This window comes from Loxodonta africana, chromosome 6 (assembly GCF_030014295.1).
Source record: "Loxodonta africana isolate mLoxAfr1 chromosome 6, mLoxAfr1.hap2, whole genome shotgun sequence".
Classification (NCBI taxonomy): domain Eukaryota; kingdom Metazoa; phylum Chordata; class Mammalia; order Proboscidea; family Elephantidae; genus Loxodonta; species Loxodonta africana.
Genome location: NC_087347.1, coordinates 43,564,940 through 43,585,245, shown reverse-complemented (window position 1 = coordinate 43,585,245; position 20,306 = coordinate 43,564,940). Strand labels below are relative to the sequence as shown.

General features: G+C 35.6%; 1 protein-coding gene across 6 annotated transcripts in view; it reads left to right on the top strand.

Moving 5' to 3' along the window:
* Positions 1–20,306, top strand: part of BMPR2 (bone morphogenetic protein receptor type 2) — a 154,250-nt gene that overhangs the window by 39,179 nt on the left and 94,765 nt on the right. For 3 of the 6 annotated variants that reach the window (XR_010322251.1, XM_064286804.1, XM_064286799.1), the window contains exon 1: positions 14,123–14,140. The exons of 1 other annotated variant lie outside the window; for it this stretch is intronic. Coding sequence is in view for 4 of the 5 variants with exons in the window: in XM_064286804.1 (XP_064142874.1) it covers positions 14,138–14,140 (3 nt within the window). In the remaining variant the exon portion in view is untranslated. Of the gene's footprint in view, positions 1–4,752; positions 4,835–10,419; positions 10,586–14,054; positions 14,141–20,306 lie in introns of those variants that run through there. 2 more of the 6 variants (XM_064286803.1, XM_064286802.1) reach the window with 2 other exon arrangements.

Sequence of the window (20,306 nt, the reverse complement as noted above, 5' to 3'; positions counted from 1 at the left end):
AAATCTGTTTTTGAGATGGTCTCTTAATTGAGGTGGGATATACTCAAGGTTGTACTTAGGCTCTCATGGACTTGTTTTAATTTTTTCAGCTTCAGCTTGAACTTACATATGAGCAGTTGATGGTCTGTTCTGCAGTTGGCCTCTGGCCTTGTTCTGACTGATGATACTGAGTTTTTCCATCTTCTCTTTCCACAGATGTAGTCGTTTTGATTCCTGTGTGTTCCATCCGGCGAGGTCCACTTATAGTCTCCGTTTATGTTGTTGAAGGAATGGTTTATCTTGCAAAATTCTACCATAAGATCTCCGGTGTCATTTTTGTCGCCAAGGCCATATTTTTCAGCTACCAACCCTTCTTTATTTCCAACTTTCACATCCCAATCACCAGTAATTATCAATGCATCTTGATTGCATGTTTGATCAACTTCAGGTTGCAGAAGTTGATAAAAAGTTTCAATTTCCTCATCTTTGGCATTGGTGGTTTGTGCATAAATTTGATTAATAGTTGTATTAACTTGTCTTCCTTGTAGGCGTGTGGATATTATCCTGTCATTGACGGCATTGTACTTCGGGATAGATCTTGAAATGTTCTTTTTGAGGGTGAATGTGGTGCCATTTCTCTTCAGTTTGTCATTGCCCGCATAGTAGACCTGTTTTTCATCAGACTAATTTTAGCATTCATTGATGATTCCTGCCAAATGGTGATTTTTGTAAATCCTAATACTCTTTCTACATTTGTGAGTTGTCATTCTACCAGAAGGAAACTCTCCCTATTTATTTGTTTATTCATGTGTTTATATCGGTGTGGGCTCACGGGTTTTTATTTTATTTAAAAAGTTTAGTTATGCATTTCTTTAGTGAGGGAGGAGACCTGCTTTTTAGGTTTTTATTAAATATGTGTGTTCACTTTGACTCTGTTAGTAAGCCTCTAGCTCCTGAGTGCTATAATGATTAAGTGTACAATTAAGTATATGAAAATGCTAGTCAAATGTTAGTTATTGTAGATTTAAAATCTCTTGTGAAATACTGAAATTAAAAACTAAGTATCAAATATATTTTCCTTAGCTGGTTGCATACTCATTTGGTGGCAAAACCAGATCTGAATTTATGTTAAGGTATTTATAGTTCTTATATATCTAAGTATTAATATTTATACTTTCCATTGTAGAAAGGTTAATAAATTTGATTACAGGGTCCTTCCTCAGACTGTTCTCGGAGTGTTATGTAATATATATCATGCACAAGATACTTTTCTAAAATCTGAAAGTATTCACAATTTAAAATTCCAAGAGTTTCAAATATAGGCTTTGGGATCTATAATAGGATATATCAGATCCTATGTATTCATAAGTACGTTTTATAAAGTATCTATCACTGAACGGTAAAATTGATGCTAATGTTAAAATGTTATTAACCATAACTATCACACAATCAAGAATACTTTTATCAGTATTTACTTAAAGAGTAAAGAAGGAGAAACCTCAGCACTTTGTGATCAGGTAGACTTCCTTGTGCTGTTTTAAATACAATCAGGGGATCATTGTACTGTTTTGGAAACCCTAGAGGGGCAGTGGTTAAGAGCTATGGCTGCTGACCAAAAATCAGCGGCTAGCCAATAGGTTGGCAGTTCAAATCCACCAGGCACTCTGTGGAAACCCTATGGGGCAGTTCTACTCTGCTCTGTAGGGTCGCTGTGAGTGGGAATTGATTGTCGGAAGCTACTTGAAGGCAGTGGGTTTGGTTTTGTGCTGTTTTACACTCTGTTAATGTTGAGCCCGCTGCTTTTCTGCTTCATTACCTTATGTATAGTGTCTTTCAACTCTCTCCCCACTTAGACAGGTTCAAAGAATACTTCATTGTGCTCCAGAATATCCTGCCTTTTCTTCAGCTACAGTGGATTTAACTAATGTTTAGTGTAGTATTCTTTGACTACAGAATTGGATTCAAATTGAATGATACAAAGACAGATTTTAATTATGCCTTGAGTGAAAATTAAGTTCTTTTTAGAGTATTGACAGAGGAAATGTTCTTCCATTTTAGTATAATAATAATAGCACACATTGCTTTAATAGTTAATAGACTTAATTGTTATATTGCATCTAATGAGAATTTGAAAAATTAGGTTTTTATTTCTCCATGGTGATTTTCTTATAACAAATTGTATTTATGCTCAGGTCATAAAATAAATCAGTTAAGTGGTACGTAGTTTAAAAATCTTTGGCACTAGAAATTCACTTAATTTTTAACTTAGCTCTGAATTTGAAACTATTAGTATTTTGTGTTCTTCTATTTATGTAAATCAATTCAAGATTTTTCTTATTTAAATTAGTTAATTCTACTTCTACAATCTATTCTAATGCTAAATTTTGAAGCTCCCTTAATTATCCTTGATTTAGATAAAATAGTTTAAACTAGTAACTTAAAAAATACAATTAGGTCAAAATAATACATGTACATGGCGAAGAAAAAATAAAATGTATAAGAGAGGATGCAAGGAAGTGAACGTTTTATAGCATTCTTACTACCTAAATCAGGCAAAAGGTGGCGGTCTTCTTTCAGTCAGATGTCACTCAGCCTATGGAGTATGCAAATGTATTTCGTTTGCATGCCAATGCAGCTCAGCAGTATTGAGTGAGGGAGAGCCGAAGAAGATTGCCAACAGTACTTCACATCCCATATCCTCCTTTATGTAAGCTGGATGGCATGTGGCAGCAATACCTGAAAAGAACATGATTCTAAGGGTGGATTAAAGTGTTTATCAGTTGTAGATGCTTTTTACTCCAATAGGTGTATATTTTTCTGGTAGCTGATATAAACAATTACGTTGTCCTAAGAACTTTGCTGAGACATTTCAAGAGAAAGGCACTCTGAAATGAGAATAGATTTTGTTTTGGTAATGAAATTTGGAGAATTCTTTGAGTAAGGTCACATGTATTTCAGGTTTGCATGTCAACTGAAATGGCTTCATCGTTCTAAAGTTGTGTTAATCCTTAATATATACTGTGTATATTTAGTCTTCTCTTGGGTATAAGTCAAGTCAATAGGATGGTAAATCTTCATTGTATAACATTTTTAAGTTGATATAGATAAGCAGTATTTTTAGGGTTTTGTTTTTAATGCAAAAGAGTGAGCCAGAATGTTAATCTTTAGCAAATACAGTATACAACAATTTGTTGAGGAAGTTCCAAATTCAGGGATCATGTAGCAGGAGCTAAGGAGTCTCAACATATTAATCCAGCATTTTAACAAATACAGATAATTTAGTTTTTGCCATTAAATGATTTCAAGATTATCTACATTTTCCTTTGGGATTGTTATGTGATTATGATGCAGTCTGGTGTTGCAGACCACAATGGTTGTTTAAAATGAACATGCCACAAAAAAAGATTCAAGAGTGCTTCTTGCAAAGAGCTGTCATTGGCGTAATTTTGCCCATGGGTTCTCTCTTTTAGGGGAAAGCTGTAATGCCTGTAAGTTGCCAGAACTTCATTAGGCTAATGTTGGGTTATAGCCAGACATCCAGTTAATTGAGACGCTAGCCTTCTCTGAGACCTAAGAGGACTAGTTGGGAAAGGGGGTGAGGTAGAGGTAGGATGTGGAATAGGCTTTTTTTTTTTTAAACAATAACTTGTGTATTTTTTCTGTCAAATGGGTTTCGCAGAGCTCTTAGAATTGATAAAAGCCTTTAAAGCTCTCTTCGTACGATAGCATTCTAAAACTGGACCTTCTATTTTTCGGTTAATGAAAAACAATACTGATAGCAAGACTTGAATATTTCTCTCTCATATAATTTTGAACAAAGTAATAAATTTTTTATTTACATTAGAAATTGATAAGGTACCTCTAAAAAGCTAATGTTTAGTGCATTTTAAGAAAGCAAAATTATAACAAGGTGATCTTATTTGTTCAGATTCTTTAATTTTATATTTTTGTTTTTAAAATGTTTTTTAAGCCTACTTAAGGATGAGATTGTTAGGGCTTTGCTGTCTTTGTTTTTTTACATTTCTGTGGTACTTGAATTTGTTTTTGACAGATATAAGCAAGTGTATTAATTATTATGATTAGAAAAACCTAGTCAAAATGACTTATTTAAAATCGTTGCAGAACTAAAATTTTGTTTTTTACCAAATGCATTTGAACCTTATTATTCTTGGATTCCGTTTTTGCGAATTTGCTTGCTAAAATTTATTTGTAATCCCCAAATAAATACTGCTGGCACTTCTGCTGTCTTCATGGACACGTGCAGAGCGGTGAAAAATTTGAGTTGCCTGATGCAGACGTTCTAGCTGAGGTCATCCAGGCAATTTTTTTGCCTCCTTGTTGAAATTCTCATGCTGTAAACAAAGGGGCTTTTTGAAGTCTGTTTAATGCCAGATTTTTTGAATTTTTTTGGTGCTTTTTGTAGGTGATTTTGCTGTTTAATACGGTTCCTAGTGTAGTGCTTAAGTGCTGTGTAGTGCTCCTAAGGGCAAGAATACTGTAATGTGCCTTATAGAGAAAAATACATATGTTAGATAAGCTTCGTTCAAGCATGAGTTACAACACTTTTGGCAGTAGAGTTCCATGTTAAATGAATCAGCAGTATATATTAAAACCAAATCAAACCAGTTGCTGTGAAGTTGATTCTGACTAATGGTGACCCCATGTGGTTGCCATATATTGAACAGAAATATACATAAAATAAGGTTATGTATTGACCAGTTGACAGAAATGTGACCAGTGGCTTGTAGAAACTTAATCCTGTATTTCCCCTAGGAACAATGGTTCAGTGTTCACGGGGACTTTTTAGAACATAACTACTTCGAATAGTGAGAATTGACTGTGTCTGGATTTACAGGTGAGTATCCAGTTGAGATGGCCGTTGTTTATTTAATAAATAAATTAGTTAATGAATACCAGATACTAGTGATATAGTAGTAAACTAGATAAATATATTCTCTTTTGGAGTTTATAATCCATGGGATCAGGGATTTTAATTATTTTTTAAAATGTTCATGCGTATGTGTTTCACTTTTGAAAACAATTTTTTTTGACATCTTTAAAAGTAGATATGAATAATTTGACTAACACTGTAAAAAAGTTTTCTGTCTATATAATATTTTTATATATACAGTGAGTTTACTTCACTAATATTTTTTTCAGTAGACCTGAAAAAAGCATGTGTGTGTCTGTGTATGTAAGTATATGCATGAGTACTTAAACAAGAGAGACAAATCTCATATGTAGATAGTAATGCTGCACTATGTACTAAGTAATCCATTAATCCAGTAGCTCTCAACGTGTGGCTCATGGACTCCTGGGGAGCCCCTAATACCCTTTCAGGACTCTGCTAGGTCAAAAGTATTTTCTTAAAAGATCTAAGGTGTTATTTGCTTTTTTCACTGGGTTGATATTTGCACTGATGGTGCACAAGCAATCATGGGTAAAGCTGCTGACTCCTCAGCTTGAGTTTAGGCAGTGGCACCAAACTCTGCTAGCTTTCATTGTGTTCTAAGCTGCTAAGAACTTGAAATAAAAAAAAAAGAAAAAAAAGCCAGTTTCACTTAAGAATGTCCTCAGTTGAAGTGGTAAAAATTATAATTTTATTAAATCTAGACTTTTGAGTACTTGTCTTATTCATATTTTGTGCAGCAAAATAAGTACAGATATTTCTGCTGAAGTATGATGGTTGTCTGGAGCAAATGCGCTTGGATGATTGAATTGTAAGCAGATCTGACTTTTTTCATGAAACTGTCATTGTTACTTTAAGTAACAACTGACAAACAAACTATGATTATTTAGACTTGGGTATTCAGCAGATGTTTTCTCAAAAATGAGTGACGCGATTTTGTCACCTCAAGGATATCAGCTGACAGAATTTATTGCCAGTGATAAAATTTGAGTTTAAGTGAAAATTACAATTTTGAAAAACTCGCATCCCTCAGCAGGAGCTTGACACATAAAGACTTTTCTGATGAAATCATTGGTGATACTAACAAATATGATTTAAGAAAATACTGTATAATGAAATGTGACAACACATGGGAACATTTCATTCCATTGTGCATGGGGGTGCAAGGCAGCTGAGAACAATAACGGTAATTTTATGTTCAACTTTTTTTTATTTATTGTGCTTTAGGTGAAAGTTTACAGTGCAAACTGGTTTCTCATCAAAAATTTATACACAAATTAATCTGAGGCATTGGTTGAAATCCCTGAATGCGTCTGAACTCTCCCCCTTTGTATGTTTAACTTTTTGAGGAACCGCCAAACTGTCTTCCATGTGGGCTTGCACTCTTTGCATTCCTACCAGCAATGCACGAGGGTTCCAACTTCCACATTCTCTCCTACACTTGTTACTTTCCGTTTTTTGATAATAGCCACCCTAGTTGGTATGAGGTGGTAACTTATTGTGGTTTTGATTTGCATTTCCGTAACGCACTGGGTTTTTTTTTTTTTTTTTTTTAAATGAAACCCTGGTGGCTTAGTGGTTAAGAGCTTTGTCTGCTAACCAAAAGGTCAGCAACTCGAATCCACACAGGCACTCCTTGGGAACTCTGGGGCAGTTCTCCTCTGTCCTATAGGGTTGCTATGAGTTGGAATGGACTTGACAGCAACTGGTTTTTTTTTTTTTTTAATGACTAATGACCCTGACCATCTTTTCATGTGTTTATTGGCCATTTGTATATCTTCTTTGGAGAAATACCTATTCAAATTCTTTGCCCATTTTTTAATTGGATTGTTTGTCTTTTTGTTGTTGAGTTGTAGGAATTCCTTTTTATTTTCTGGATATTAAACCCTTATCAGTTATATGGCTTGCATATATTTTCTTCTATTCTGTAGGTTAGCTCTTCTTGATTAAATCCTTTGATGCAAAAAAAATTTTCATTTGATGCAATCCAATTTATCTATGTTTTCTTCTGTTGCTTGTGCTTTTACTGTTGTATGTAAGAATCCATTGTCAAGCACAGTCACAAAGCGTTACCCCTATGTTTTCTTCTAAAAGACTGTGGCTTTAGCTTATATTTAGGCTATTGATTCATTTTGAGTTAATGTGCATATATAGAGTATGAGCACAACTTCATTCTTTTGCATGTGGAAAGCTGGTTGTCCCAGCACCGTTTACTGAAGAGGCTATTTTTTTCCCATTGAATGGACTTGGCATCCTTGTCAGAAATTGGCCGCAGATGTATGGGTATATTTCTGAACTCTCAGTTCTATCCCATTGGTCTGTATATCTGTAGTTGTATTATAACTTTTGATACTTTTTCAATATCAGAAAATTTTAAAGTTAATAAATGCATGAAACTTCTTTCACTCTGGTTATGGGAGATTAAAAGTGATGTACAGAACAGCGATTTAATTTGGTTTAACAAACCTGCAAACTGTTTTTAATTAATTCATTACGGTATATTGGGCAAATAAGGAATTTGAGCCAAAAGGTCTGGATTTGGATTCTCACTATGACCTTGGTAAGTCATTGAACAGGTTTGTTCTTCGTAAAATGAGAAATGGAACTCAAAGGCCTTTTTCTAACTCTAAAAGATACTGACTCCTCCCTGACTTGATAAATAATTTGGATAGTGTTTTAATTTAGGAATTGACCTGATTATGTTTTTATGTTTTTGCATGGTTAGGCATATATTTCATAGAATTGTATGAACTTTTGGTCAGGATTTTTACTTTAATAGTACTGATGAAGTAGAAAAAGACTGTTGGGATTCGCACTATGTCGAAGCCAGCCACCTTTGCTCCCTTGTTATCTTTTACCATGTCCGATTATGTCTGGACATTTCTTAAGCTCTGTTTAGAGCAGACGTTCCCAGCTTTTTCTTGTTATGACCATAAATTGAACACTAATGAAGTTTTGTGCTCCTGGAGCCTAAAAAGAAAATCAGATACAATAGGTACTATTGTGTAAGTCTTTGGTTATTTCCCGTGTCTTGTTTGTATTCATTCATTGTAAGACCAGACAAGGAAAGGTTGGGTGTTGGCAGGGCTTGGTACATAATTTGTGGGGCCCAGGACAAAATGCAAATGTGGGGCCTCTTGTTCAAAAAGCAGGAAAAAAATCCCATTAAAGATTGTAAAATAAAGTTTTTTTCTTCTGCCATCTCTTTCAATTTGTCAGTGTTTTAAAAAACTTGATATTTAATGTCATAAAAATAGAAATTAAATATGAAGTAAATATTTATAAATAAAAATTAAAGTTAACATAAATTTTACTGTTCATCTCTATATTGTAGAGTGCCTGTTTTAAATGCAGATATAAGAACACTTGACTCATTTGTGCACTCACTGAACGTACACAACTGTATTTTGTAGCTTGTACATGCATATGTATTTTGTTTTTACCAGAACAGTAGAAATGCAGCGCAAAACTAATGTAGCTGTTTTTATTTCACTTCTTGACATAAGCGCATTCTACCAACACACTCTACCTCCAACTGGCTAAGGATAGTAAGGACTCACTGAAAGGAAAAGGAATTATGGGTTGCCCTATCTTTCCCTTTCCTTCTGGTTTGTCATTTCCAGTGTAATTGGTTAGCTAATACAGGCAAGTAACAGGAGTAAGATATGATAGGATTCCTTGGTTGTTAGTGTTTCTTAGAGAATACCGTTGCTTTCTTTCTGGATTTGTGCTTTGAACAAAAAGTGTGGCTCTTGGAGCTCTGAGCCCCCTTCCCCTGATGAAAATTGATATAATTTTCTTTGTGTTCTGTGCCTGAGGAGGGACTGTTATCTTTCTGAGGATCCTCGCTGGTCCTTTTGTAGATTTTTGTCAGAAGGACTCCCAGTGATTACCAGTAAGTTAAGGAAGTTGATTATGTGCTGTTAACTATTTACGCAGTAATAAACCGTTTAAAAGGAACTTAAGAACCAGGCTAGAACAGGAGTCCCACTGTTTTGTTTTTTTGGAAAGTGAACATAGCTTCATGAGTGTGGGATATTTTTAGCAGGTTAAAACTACTCTCTAGGTACAGTTGACTAGACCATTATGATTTGACCTAAGTTTTAAAGCAAAACCATATAAAGTTGAACATCAGTGAATAAATAAACCTCTTATATGTATCTGTGCTATGCTAGAGACAGGCAGTCTTTTTGAGTCATGGTGTCATTTCAGGTTGGGGTTAGGGACACATTGGAGGTTGTGATTTGGTAATTCAGGTGTTTCTCTTTATCACTGTTGTGCAGGGGTGGCATGAGTGATCTAAGAACTTAAAGCTGTGTTAATGCTGTAATCTTCTGATATTAGTAGTGGTTGAAGCCTGGTTTAGTGTACATGAACAGTCCTGTTCTGGTATCATTCTCCATACTTACATTTAGTCTGTCCTTTTGGGATACCTGATTGGTTATCATAAATGTTGGTGTGTTCCATCTAGTTCAGGTATTCTTAGTAATACTATACTAACATTGTATTTTGCATAAATGGTATGTCTTAGAGTTGTGCAACTAGCGGCCCTGTTGAGGTTCTTTTAACTCAGAATTTCATAAATAAAACAAAAAGGATTGACTGAGAAAAATCAAATCTGTTTATTGTACAGCTCTGACTACAGTCATATCTAGGATGTTGGGTAAAATGCATAATGGCTAGTCTTGATGTCCAAAGGTTTGTGGGTTGTTTTCTATATAAAATATCTTCTGTGAAGTGCTTTTAGTGTTGCAGTTTTAGGTAACTAAGTAATTTCTTATGCTGATTTCCTCACTGAACCATACGTCTATGGTTGCTTTTTATCTCTAGCTATCAAATGTCCTCCTAACTGTATCAGTAGGTTAAATTGTTTCTCATAAAATTTGGCCTCAACAATTTTTTGCTGTTTAGCTTTTCATTATCACCATGTGTTTATTGCACTGGCACAATAGTGCATAAAATCTAGGGAGGAAACAAATCAATGTACACCGTAGCAGAATTAATGGTTTCCCCATAAGTTCTCATTTAGTTAGGTAAATGTACATGAAGTATGCAACATTGCACCTGGCACAGAGGAGTCATGCAATGAGTGTTTTTAAAATAAAAATTCGGATTCTTGTAAGCATTAGTATTAATTATATGACGCGTTTCCAGGTACTGCAATCAGTTTTCTATCTTTGAGGTTTGAAAGAATCAGGAAATAGGATGTAGGACCCATGAGGAAACAGGAAAACTAGAGATGTTTTTATTTCACATTCTACTTGAACTATCTTGGAACACAGGATAAAGCATCAAACAATGGTGTATAAGTATTTCTTATTTTTATCTATTTTGTATTATTATTTTAGGACATGGGGGATGGAGGTCAGAATATTTGGAATTGATTCATTAATATCAGGAACACTTTTTTTTTTTTTTTTTACATATCAGGGAGGTATTGAGTTTTCTTCCTTCTCTTGTTTGTAAGTCAAAGAAACGTTTCACTAGTACTGTTCTTAAATATCCACTAAAACAGGTAAAACCAAAAAACCAAACCAAACCTGTTGCCATCGAGTCAATTCCAACTCATAGTGACCTTATAGGACAGAGTAGAACTGCCTCAAAGAATTTCCAACGAGCAGCTGGTGGGTTCAAACTGTTGACCTTTTGGTTAGCAGCCAAGCTGTCAACCACTGTGCCATCAGGGCTCCAAAACAGGTAAGTGACCCCAAAAAGAAATAAATCATTCGCATCAGCCAGAGTGTAGAGAGAACCCCAAAAGGAATATATATAGTAACAAATGAGCCTAACTGTATTATAAATGAATAACAATAGCACTAAAATGAGCGGGAAGTTAAATAATCTTGGAACACTGTAAGGCTAAAATGATAAAGAAACATATACAATTTTTGCACCTGAGTTAGTAAATTTGTTTTTCGTACGGGTATGGGTAAGCGATCCTGAAATTGCTATACTTCAAATATGTACTTGGATTGAACAAATAAGTAAACTGTTATAGATAATTGAGTGCTAGGTACCTAACTCTTTTCTCTAAAATGACCTTGAAGTAATGACACCTCAGTAGTAGTGAACACACTAGGGTCCAGATCTTGGTTTCTAAATAACATTCTCTAATAAAAGGAGCCAAGGCTATTTGGAAAAATGGTTCATTTTAGGGCTGGGACAGGAAAAATCAAATGAGCTTGGAACACTTGATTATACCAGAAAGTAAGGAAGTGCTCAAAAAATGATGAGACCATATCAGAAGGACACAACTTGAAAGAACTTCCAGTGGCCAAAACTGGGATAATTTGAGCAACTAAATAAATAATGATAGTATTGTTGCCAAACCTAGAAGGTGGGTTCTGTCCAGCACACTCAGACCTGCCAATAATCTGGAAATTGGCCTTTGAGAAAGAGAAAGTAACTTTAATGTGCAGAACAAGGAGCTGGGAGAAAGTTCCTAAGATCCAACTCCCCAAAGCTATGGGGGAATCAGGGCTTATATGTGATTTGGGCAGCAAGATGGCAGCTGTGCAGGCTGGTGAGGGAAAATTCTAGAAGGAAGACATTGTAAGAATTATGGCAGCCAGGAAACAGGAGGTGACGTGGTTCTTGTCGAACCTCTCACTTTGGAATGGGGTCTGGGTGATGATTTTACTTCTGATTTGTTCCACCTGTTGCTGCATCTTCTGTTGAGGTCAACTAATGGTCACAGCTGGCCCTTCTGTGCGTGTGGGGGTGGGCCAAATCTGGCTTGGGCTAGTTTAAGGCAGTCTTTTCTGACTAATGGAAATTTACTGGCATTTGTAGGGTCAGGTTGCAATATTCAATTAGAATCCATAAAATAAAATAAATATCTATGATTCCACATTGGCGTAAATACATCAACGAGGAAGAAGGGGCAGCTCTTCTTTACAGTAGAATTCCAGTTAATGTAGAAAGAATGATGGAAATAAAAAATCATCATTGGTCAAATACTACAGTAATAATTATTGTAGGCAAGAACCAATCAATGGATGCTAAAATTGGCAAAAATATGGTGAAAAATAGATTATTTGCATAGTTTCAAAGTATCTTCCCCACAAAGTATTTATTAATTACAAAAGGAAACCTTAATTATAGGGGGAAAGTATGAGAGACACCATCTTAAGGTACATATTGACATCTCATATACCTCCTGATACAATGCACTGAGAATGATACACTATCACGTCTATGGTATTCTAGCTAAAAAACACCCTTCTAGCTAGAAATGCATAATCTCAATCTAAGCATCAGAAAATACTGACCCCAATTTAGAGACATTCTTCAAAGTAACTTACCAGTACTTAAAAAAAATGTCAAAATAATTGTATTAGGGTTCTCCAGAGAGAGAGGGAAGGAGAGAGAGAGATTGATTGATAGACAGACTGTCTGAAACAGATACACATGGAGTGTGGAAGGGTGGAGGGAAGGAAATATTGAATCATGTGATTTTGGGTGCTGACAAGCCCAAAATCCATAGATTAGGCATCAGACTGAAAACTCTGGCAGTCTTGAGCCTGAAATCCTTAGGCTAGGAAGGCTAAAAACTTTGGCAGGGTATCTATGTTTCAGCCTTGAGGCAGAATCCTTCTCTCATTGGGGAAACCTCAGTGTTGGCTCTTAAGGCCTTCAACTGATAGCCCACTGACATTATGGAGGATACTCTGTTTTACTTAAAGTCAGTTGACTATAAATGTTAATTATATCTAAATATCTTCAGAGTAACTTCTAGATTAGTGCTTGACCAAACAATTGGACACCATAACCTAGCCAAGATGACACATAAAATTAACAATCACTGTCATGAAAGAAAAAAAGTGAGGAACTGTTACAGATTGGAGAACAACTTAATGCATGTGGTATTCTGCAATGCATACAAAAACACAGTTGCTGTTGAGTCAGCGCTTGTTCATGGTGACGCATGTATTCCATAGGGTTTTCAGTGACTGATTTTTTGGAAGTAGATCACCAGGCCTTTCTTCTGAGATGCCACTGGCTGGACTCCAAGTGTCAACCTTTTGATTAGCAGCCTGGAAATCAGGAAGTTAACACTGACATATTACAATTAATTAATCTATAGCCTTTATTTGAATTTCACCATTTTTCTTACAAATATCTGTTTTCTGATTCCTGGATGGCTCCTACCCCCAGAATTCCAGATTCAGCAGACCTGGGGTGGGGTCTGAGAGTTTGCATATCTCACAGATTCTCGGGTGATGCTGATATACTGATCTAGTGACCACATCCTGAGAACACTATCCCTGGTGGTTCTCCACTTGGGGTTATTCTGTGTCCCTACCCCCGGAGAATATTTTGCAATGTTTCTGGAGAGATTTTGGTTATCAGAACTTGGTGGGGTTGCTACTGGCATCTAGAGGATATGCTAAACAATCTACAGTGCACTGGACAGCCTCCCACAGCAAAGTAACCTGGACCAAAATGTCAGTAGTGCTGAGGTTGAGGGAGCCTGTCTAGCAGCTTTTTTTAACTGGGGTTCTTTAAGAGAATTAAGTCTTAATGCTGTAAGGCAGTAATAGATGTGATGGATTAACTTTTCTCCAGTGCATCTAGAATGGTACATCCGTGGGGAAATTGAAAAATAGTCACCCCCAAAATTTTCTGTGTTTGTAGTTCAAATGAGAACCCCTGGGTGAGAAAATTTGCAAGATTCTGAAGGACAGAATAGACATTTTTTAAGATAGGGACCTGTCTAGCCTATCTATATGCTGTGGAATAGACCATGTGAATCCTAAAAATCTTTTCAGCCCTTAAACCTAATCTGAAAATATAAAGAAAATTTAAATCAATAAGTTAGGCATGGTATAACTATACCTGGGTGAACATTTCATATTTTATATATAGTTTCCCTTGTACTTGATAGGATTGTAGGTGTTTTTGTGCAACCTCTTTGTAATTTCGGGGTGACTAAAATAAAAGTTCCTGAAAAACTTTGTGCTTTGCTATAATACCTGATGTATAGTGGGAGAGTAATCTTCTTAATATAATTAAGATCAGAAAAGATTGTTTTGTGGTGCTGTTTTTCATAAATCTTGGTGTGTACCCAAATGGTACAAATGTAACATTTTCCAACACTACTGGCACAAGAATCGTTACAGATATCTAATTCTTGGTTTACTTGATTTTCTGTTTTTATTTTCAGTTAACATTTGAAGCTTTTGATTTGGATCCGGACCATCACATTTTGCAAATACAGGGTAGTACCCCAAATGACAACTACTGTTTATGGTCAGTACTGGTCACTTCGAACTCTACCCCTCACCTTAGGATATGGATCTAAAGATTGGTTCAGTACAGTATAATTCTGTAATTTATGTATTAGTGTTATATCGCACCAATATTGCCCTGTGTTGGCACCTTTCTGTAAAACATATTTGGCAACCGCTTTGAAGAGTGAAATTTTATTGGAGCCTGTCTAGGTATGCAAATGATAGTTTTATGAATGTTCTCTGTAGTGGACCAACATATTGTTTGCTGAAATGATGTTTAAGTATCTGTGGAAATGGACTAAAGCATATTTAAGGCGCCTCTTCTCCACTACCTACTAACCTCATTTTGAAATGTTCTAATTTGTAACAGTGCTACTGCCCTACTGGTTTTGTGCCAAATATGATGTTTTCTTCCCTTTAGCCTAGAATGTATGTATTGAGTTTGTTACTGTTTTTTTTTTAGATAAACTTTGTTTTTTAGAGCAGTTTTAGGTTTACAGAAAAGTTGTGCAGAAGGTACAGAGAATTCCCATATATCCCCTGTTCTCCCTGGATCCTCTTTCCCCTATTATTAACATCTTACATTTGTGTGGTACGTTTGTTACAACTGATGAACCAATATTGATACATTATTATTAGCTAAAGCCCATAGTTTATATTAGGGTTCACTCCTTATGGTATACAGTCCCATGGGTTTTGAGAAATATATATTGTTACGTGTCCTCCATTAGTATTATACAGAAGAGTTTCACTGTTGTAAAAATGCCACGTGCTCCACCTACTCATCTCTCTGTTCCTCTCCCTGAATCCCTGGCTGCCTTAGATCTTTTTGTTGCATTTTGGTTAAGAGCTCGCCTGCTAACCAAAAGGTAGCAGTTTGAATCCACCAGTCGCTCTTTGGAAACCCTATAGGGCAGTTGTACTGCCCTGTAGGGTCTCTATGAGTCGGAATTGACTCAACGGTAACGGGTTTTTTTTTTTTAAATACTACTTTTGCCTTTTGTAGAATGTTATATAGTTGGAATCATACACTGTGTAGCCTTTTCAGATTGACTTCTTTAAGTTAGCAATATGCATTTAAGGTTCTTCCATGTCTTTTTATAGCTTAATAGCTCATTTTTTATTGTTGAATAATACTCCATTATATGGATGTACCACAGTTTGTTTATCCATTCACCTATTAAAGGATATCTTGGTTACTTTTAGTTTTTGGCAACTATGAATAAAGAAGCTATAGACATTTGTGTGCAGGTTTTTATATGCTCCTACATTTGTCAAGTCAATATGGGTAATGGGTAAATAAGAGTATAACAGCTTGATCATATAGTAAGCCTGTGCGTGGCTTTGTAAGAAACTGCCTTACTATCTTCCAAAGTGACTATTGCATTTTGTGTTTCTACCAGCAGCGAATGGTGTTCCATATCCTCTCCAGCGTTTGGTGTTATCAGTATTTTGGATTTTAGCCATTCTAATAATGTGTAGTGGTAACTCATTGTAGTTTTAAAGTTTGTAACTATTTCATTTGGAGTAAGATAAAGAAAATATTTATTATATCCTGGGGAACTTTGCAGAGATCAAAGATTAATATCACTTGAATTTTAGTAGCATTTTAGAGTATTCAAAAATGTTTTTCACATGTATTTTCTCATTTGGTAGAGATTAGATTTTTTTCCCCTGGAGGTAGGGAAGTGAGTGGCACTGGAAATCAGCAGCCTGATCCATCATCACTTATTAAGTTGTACTCTGTCATACTTTTAAGATGTAGCTTTATAAACACACTTAGATACCTCCCAAAAAGTAACTTTATATTTGACACCTGTAATTCTCATTAAAAATACAGACAAGACTTTTTAGTTTTGTAAATTTTATATTTCAGGAGATAAAAAATCTTGAAGGAAAAGTAGAGTTCATATAGTTATTACTCATACTCTTTTAGAATTTTCGTGTGAACTTATTTCTCTATACATATGCCTGGTGGGTTCAGTGTCTTTAGTGATTACTATTTCATTGGCAGTTCTAAGAATATGTAATTAAAGCAGGAAGAAGAAAAATATTTTTTGAATGTGCACTATATGCTAAGTGTGTGTATATGTGTGTGATGAGATCTATATCTCATCTAATACATATTATAATGTAATTACATTATGTATATTATGTGTGTGTGTGTATCTTTCTCATCTAGTCCTATGAAGGCATACCTTTATGGATGAGAAAAATGAGGATAGACACAATTAAGTGATTTGTTCAGTATCGTAGCCAAATAAGATCTGTCTCTAAAGTCTTTCTAAAGTCTGTACTCTTTTTAGGTTATACTATCTACTTTGCCTTAGAAATATAACTTAGAAGTACACGTAAATGTATCTTGGCATTTAAGTAGATTGTAGCAGTAGTAGATTTTCTCTTACATCTTTTTATTTGAAAATTAAATTGCTTTTGTTTTAAAATCAAACTCAACATTACGTATTTATTTATTTTGACAGTTTAAATGCTTTTTCCAGTGATTGGTTTTATTTTAAATGATAGTAGTAGCTAATTAGAATAACTTTTTCTTGACAGTTTTTGTTGACTTTCTTTTTTGTTGTTAATTTTCATTTGGGTTTTATATTTCTTTAAATGCATTGTTGACTGGAAAATGTGAGACAGCAGAGTTTCAGTTTCCTTAATTTGGACTATCTAACGTTTCTAGAAGAAAACAGTACCTTGTTGATAGTTTTTCACTAGTCTTTTTTTTTTTTTTCTTTTTGCCAAAAAGCAATGTGAGAAATTGGGAAAAACCTTAATTAAAAAAAAGGAATGGAATGATATTCATTGCTCTAAGAGTGATCAGTAGACTTTTGTAACAATACTTCTTATCCCTGCCATTTTTCTCCTTCAGGTAGAATTGAATAATTAATTGCCGAATGCTACTTATTAATTATAGTAAACACAGGAATTAGGAGTACTTAAAAAAAAGAAAACAAAAACAGAAGAGACTAAGGAAAAATAAGCAAAAAAAGGACTATCGCTTGACGGTTGTCAAAAGGTAGCTGATATTTACGTCTATTAAAAATACATTTATTCAAGGAAATACCAAGCAATTGCGAAATTAAACTTGAAGGAAAGTACTTTACTAATATAGCTTAGTGCAATTAACAAAATAGTTTACACAGAGAAATGCAGTGAACTTTATTTATTGCTTTGTCTTACACATCCTCACTTCTTTCTAACATTGCTTCCAATAAAGGCTTCTGGGTGTAAGCTGGAGAACAGGGACCTACTGGCATTCCTGAATATGTGTGTGTAGGCACACACATCCTGCTTGGAGTAGTCAACTTCTGTAGGAGGGTGAGGAGCCTAAGGCAATGTTTAACCTTTATTTCTTTTAATATGAGATCCAATTTAGGAGGGAAAAGTATTACCAAGCTTCATTTTAAAAAAGAGAAATTTATTTTTCTCTTAAAATCAAGAAATATTTGCAGATGTACAGTTACCCATCACTGAAGGGTTCCCCCCATACCCCACTCCCCAGAATCTTACATCTGTATAGCTAGTACTCCTAGCACTGTTTATAGTATTTGGTAGTAAAGCTGCCTCTTCCAAAAAAGTTTTGAGTGGTTTAAGACTGAGAGGTATGTGAAGAAGACGATTTTTAAGAGTTTGGAGGTACAGAAGTGAGTGGTACTAGAAGTCAGCCAAGGACAAGAAGCTTCATTTTCACCTCTTTCCTCTTTGTTCCCCTATCGCCTCACACACACACAAAAAAAAAAGCTCCAATAGGAGATTCCTAAATGTTGGAAAAGCAGGAGTAGAGGAATTGCTGATTTTTGGGGGTGGCATGGAGTGGGAAGAGGAGGGTAGTACTCGATAAAGTGATGGGTGAGTGTACAGCAAATAGCGTGCCATTTTAAAGTTCACTGTTATTAAGCTTACTTCACTAAGCAGAAAACACTTTCAGAGAAACATGTAAATGACAGCTGTTATTTGTCTTACTCTATAGCTAATTCGAAAGGAGCCCTAGTGGCTTTGATGGTTGGTTAAGCGCTTAACTGCTAACCGGAAGGTCAGTGGTTCAAACCTACCAGTTGCTCCACAGGATAAAAGACCTGATGATCTGCTCCCGTAAAGATTACAGCCTAGAAAACCCTGTGGGACAGTTCTACTCTGTCCTATAGGGTCGCTATGAATAGCAGTTGACTCGATGGCACACAGCAACAGCATAGATAATTTGAAGTACTCATCACAGAGTTCAAATTAGCCATTTCTAGTATGTGATCATTAATGCAGTTTGCATATTGTTATAAAATAATGAAGATAAGGAGCTAAATATTAGCAAGAAAGTAGCAACAAAGATATGAAGACCAGGTGAAGACCCAGGGAATGATAGTCAAGGTGTCTCTGTGAATTTATGATATGTATCCTCTATTCCAAAAACATTTACAGGTGAAATATTAAAAGGTAACATGGATAGGCTCAAAAAACAACAATAAAAAGTTTAACATATCCTTGGAATAGAAAAACAAAGTGTTGTATGAAACAAAATATAAGGGCCTTTCTAGAAAAAAAAAAAAATTTTTTTTTTTTCCTAGACTCTGGGGCCAGAGTTGGCAATGGTAAACAGGAACCAGGTTCTTGCAGAGTTACAGGGACCAAAAGTGGCTACATGAGAAGATCAGAACCAGACTCCTGCTTGAGGCCAGGGGGAAGCTTCTGGAAATATGCTGGGAAGGAACTGGTAAATGGGATTGGAGGAGGAAGAACAAACAAAAACCTGAATCTACAAACCCAAATTTCAAAACATCTGGGGGGAAAAAAAAATCCATATTAAGGAAGGTCATTAGAAATGATCCAGAATTGACAGTCATAAAAAAACCTATATGTGAAAAACTTGAAACTTTTGAAGAAAATATTTATCTTTATGACTTTGACCTAAGATAGGATTTCTTTAAAAAAAGCATAATAAACAGAAATTATAAAAGAAAAATTGATACAATTACATTAAATTTTAAAATTCTATATAAGGGGTTACACCACAAAGTGAAAAAAGAAACTACAGATTGAGAGAAGATATTTGCAACATATGTAATCAACTAAGAATTACTACCTAAAATTTGAAAAACACCTTAAAAAAAAAAACAGTCTAAAAGAAAATGGGAAAGGTTATGAATAGGCACTTCACAAAATAGAAAACCCAAATGGTGAATAAACATATGAAAAGATGGATCATTAATCAAGGAGATCCCAGAAAGGGGCAAGAACAGTTCTTACAGGTCTGACATTAGCATTTAAATGCTGTGGTAGGAAGTAACACATCACTTCCTCTCTGAGCTACCACAGTGAGCAGAGCTTGCCTTCAGACCTGTAGGAGGAGGACATGGAGAATGAACAAGAAATAAACCTTTGTTCTTTAAAGCCATTTAGATTGTGGCATTGTGTTGTTGTTATGTGCTGTCGAGTTGGTTCCGACTCATAGTGACCCTATGCACAACAGAAGGAAACATTGCCCGGTCCTGCGCCATCCTTACAATCATTGTTATGCCTGAGCTCATTGTTGAAACCACTGTGTCAATCCACCTCGTTGAGGGTCTTCCTCTTTTCCGCTGACCCTATACTCTGCCAAGCATGATGTCCTTCTGCAGGGACTGATCCCTCCTGACAACGTGTCCCAATTATGTAAGGTGCAGCCTCGCCATCCTTGCTTCTAAGGAGCATTCTGGCTGTACTTCTAAGACAGATGTGTTCGTTCTTTTGACAGTCCATGGTATATTCAATATTCTTCACCAACACCACAATTCGAAGGCGTCAATTCTTCGGTCTTCCTTATTCATTGTCCAGCTTTCACATGCATATGATGCGATTGAAAATACCATGGCTTGGGTCAGCCTTTAGACTTCAAGGTGACGTCTTTGCTCTTCAACACTTTGAAGAGGTCCTTTGCAACAGATTTACCCAATGCAATGCATCTTTTGATTTCTTGACTGCTGCTTCCATGGCTGTTGATTGTGGATCCACATAAAATGGAATCCTTGAAAACTTCAATCTTTTCTCCATTTATCATGATGTTGCTCATTGGTCCAGTTGTGAGGATTTTTGTTTTCTTTATGTTGAGGTATAATCCATACTGAAGGCTGTGATCTTTGATCTTCATTAGGAGGTGCTTCAAGTCCTCTTCACTTTCAGCAAGCAAGGTTGTGTCATCTGCATAATGC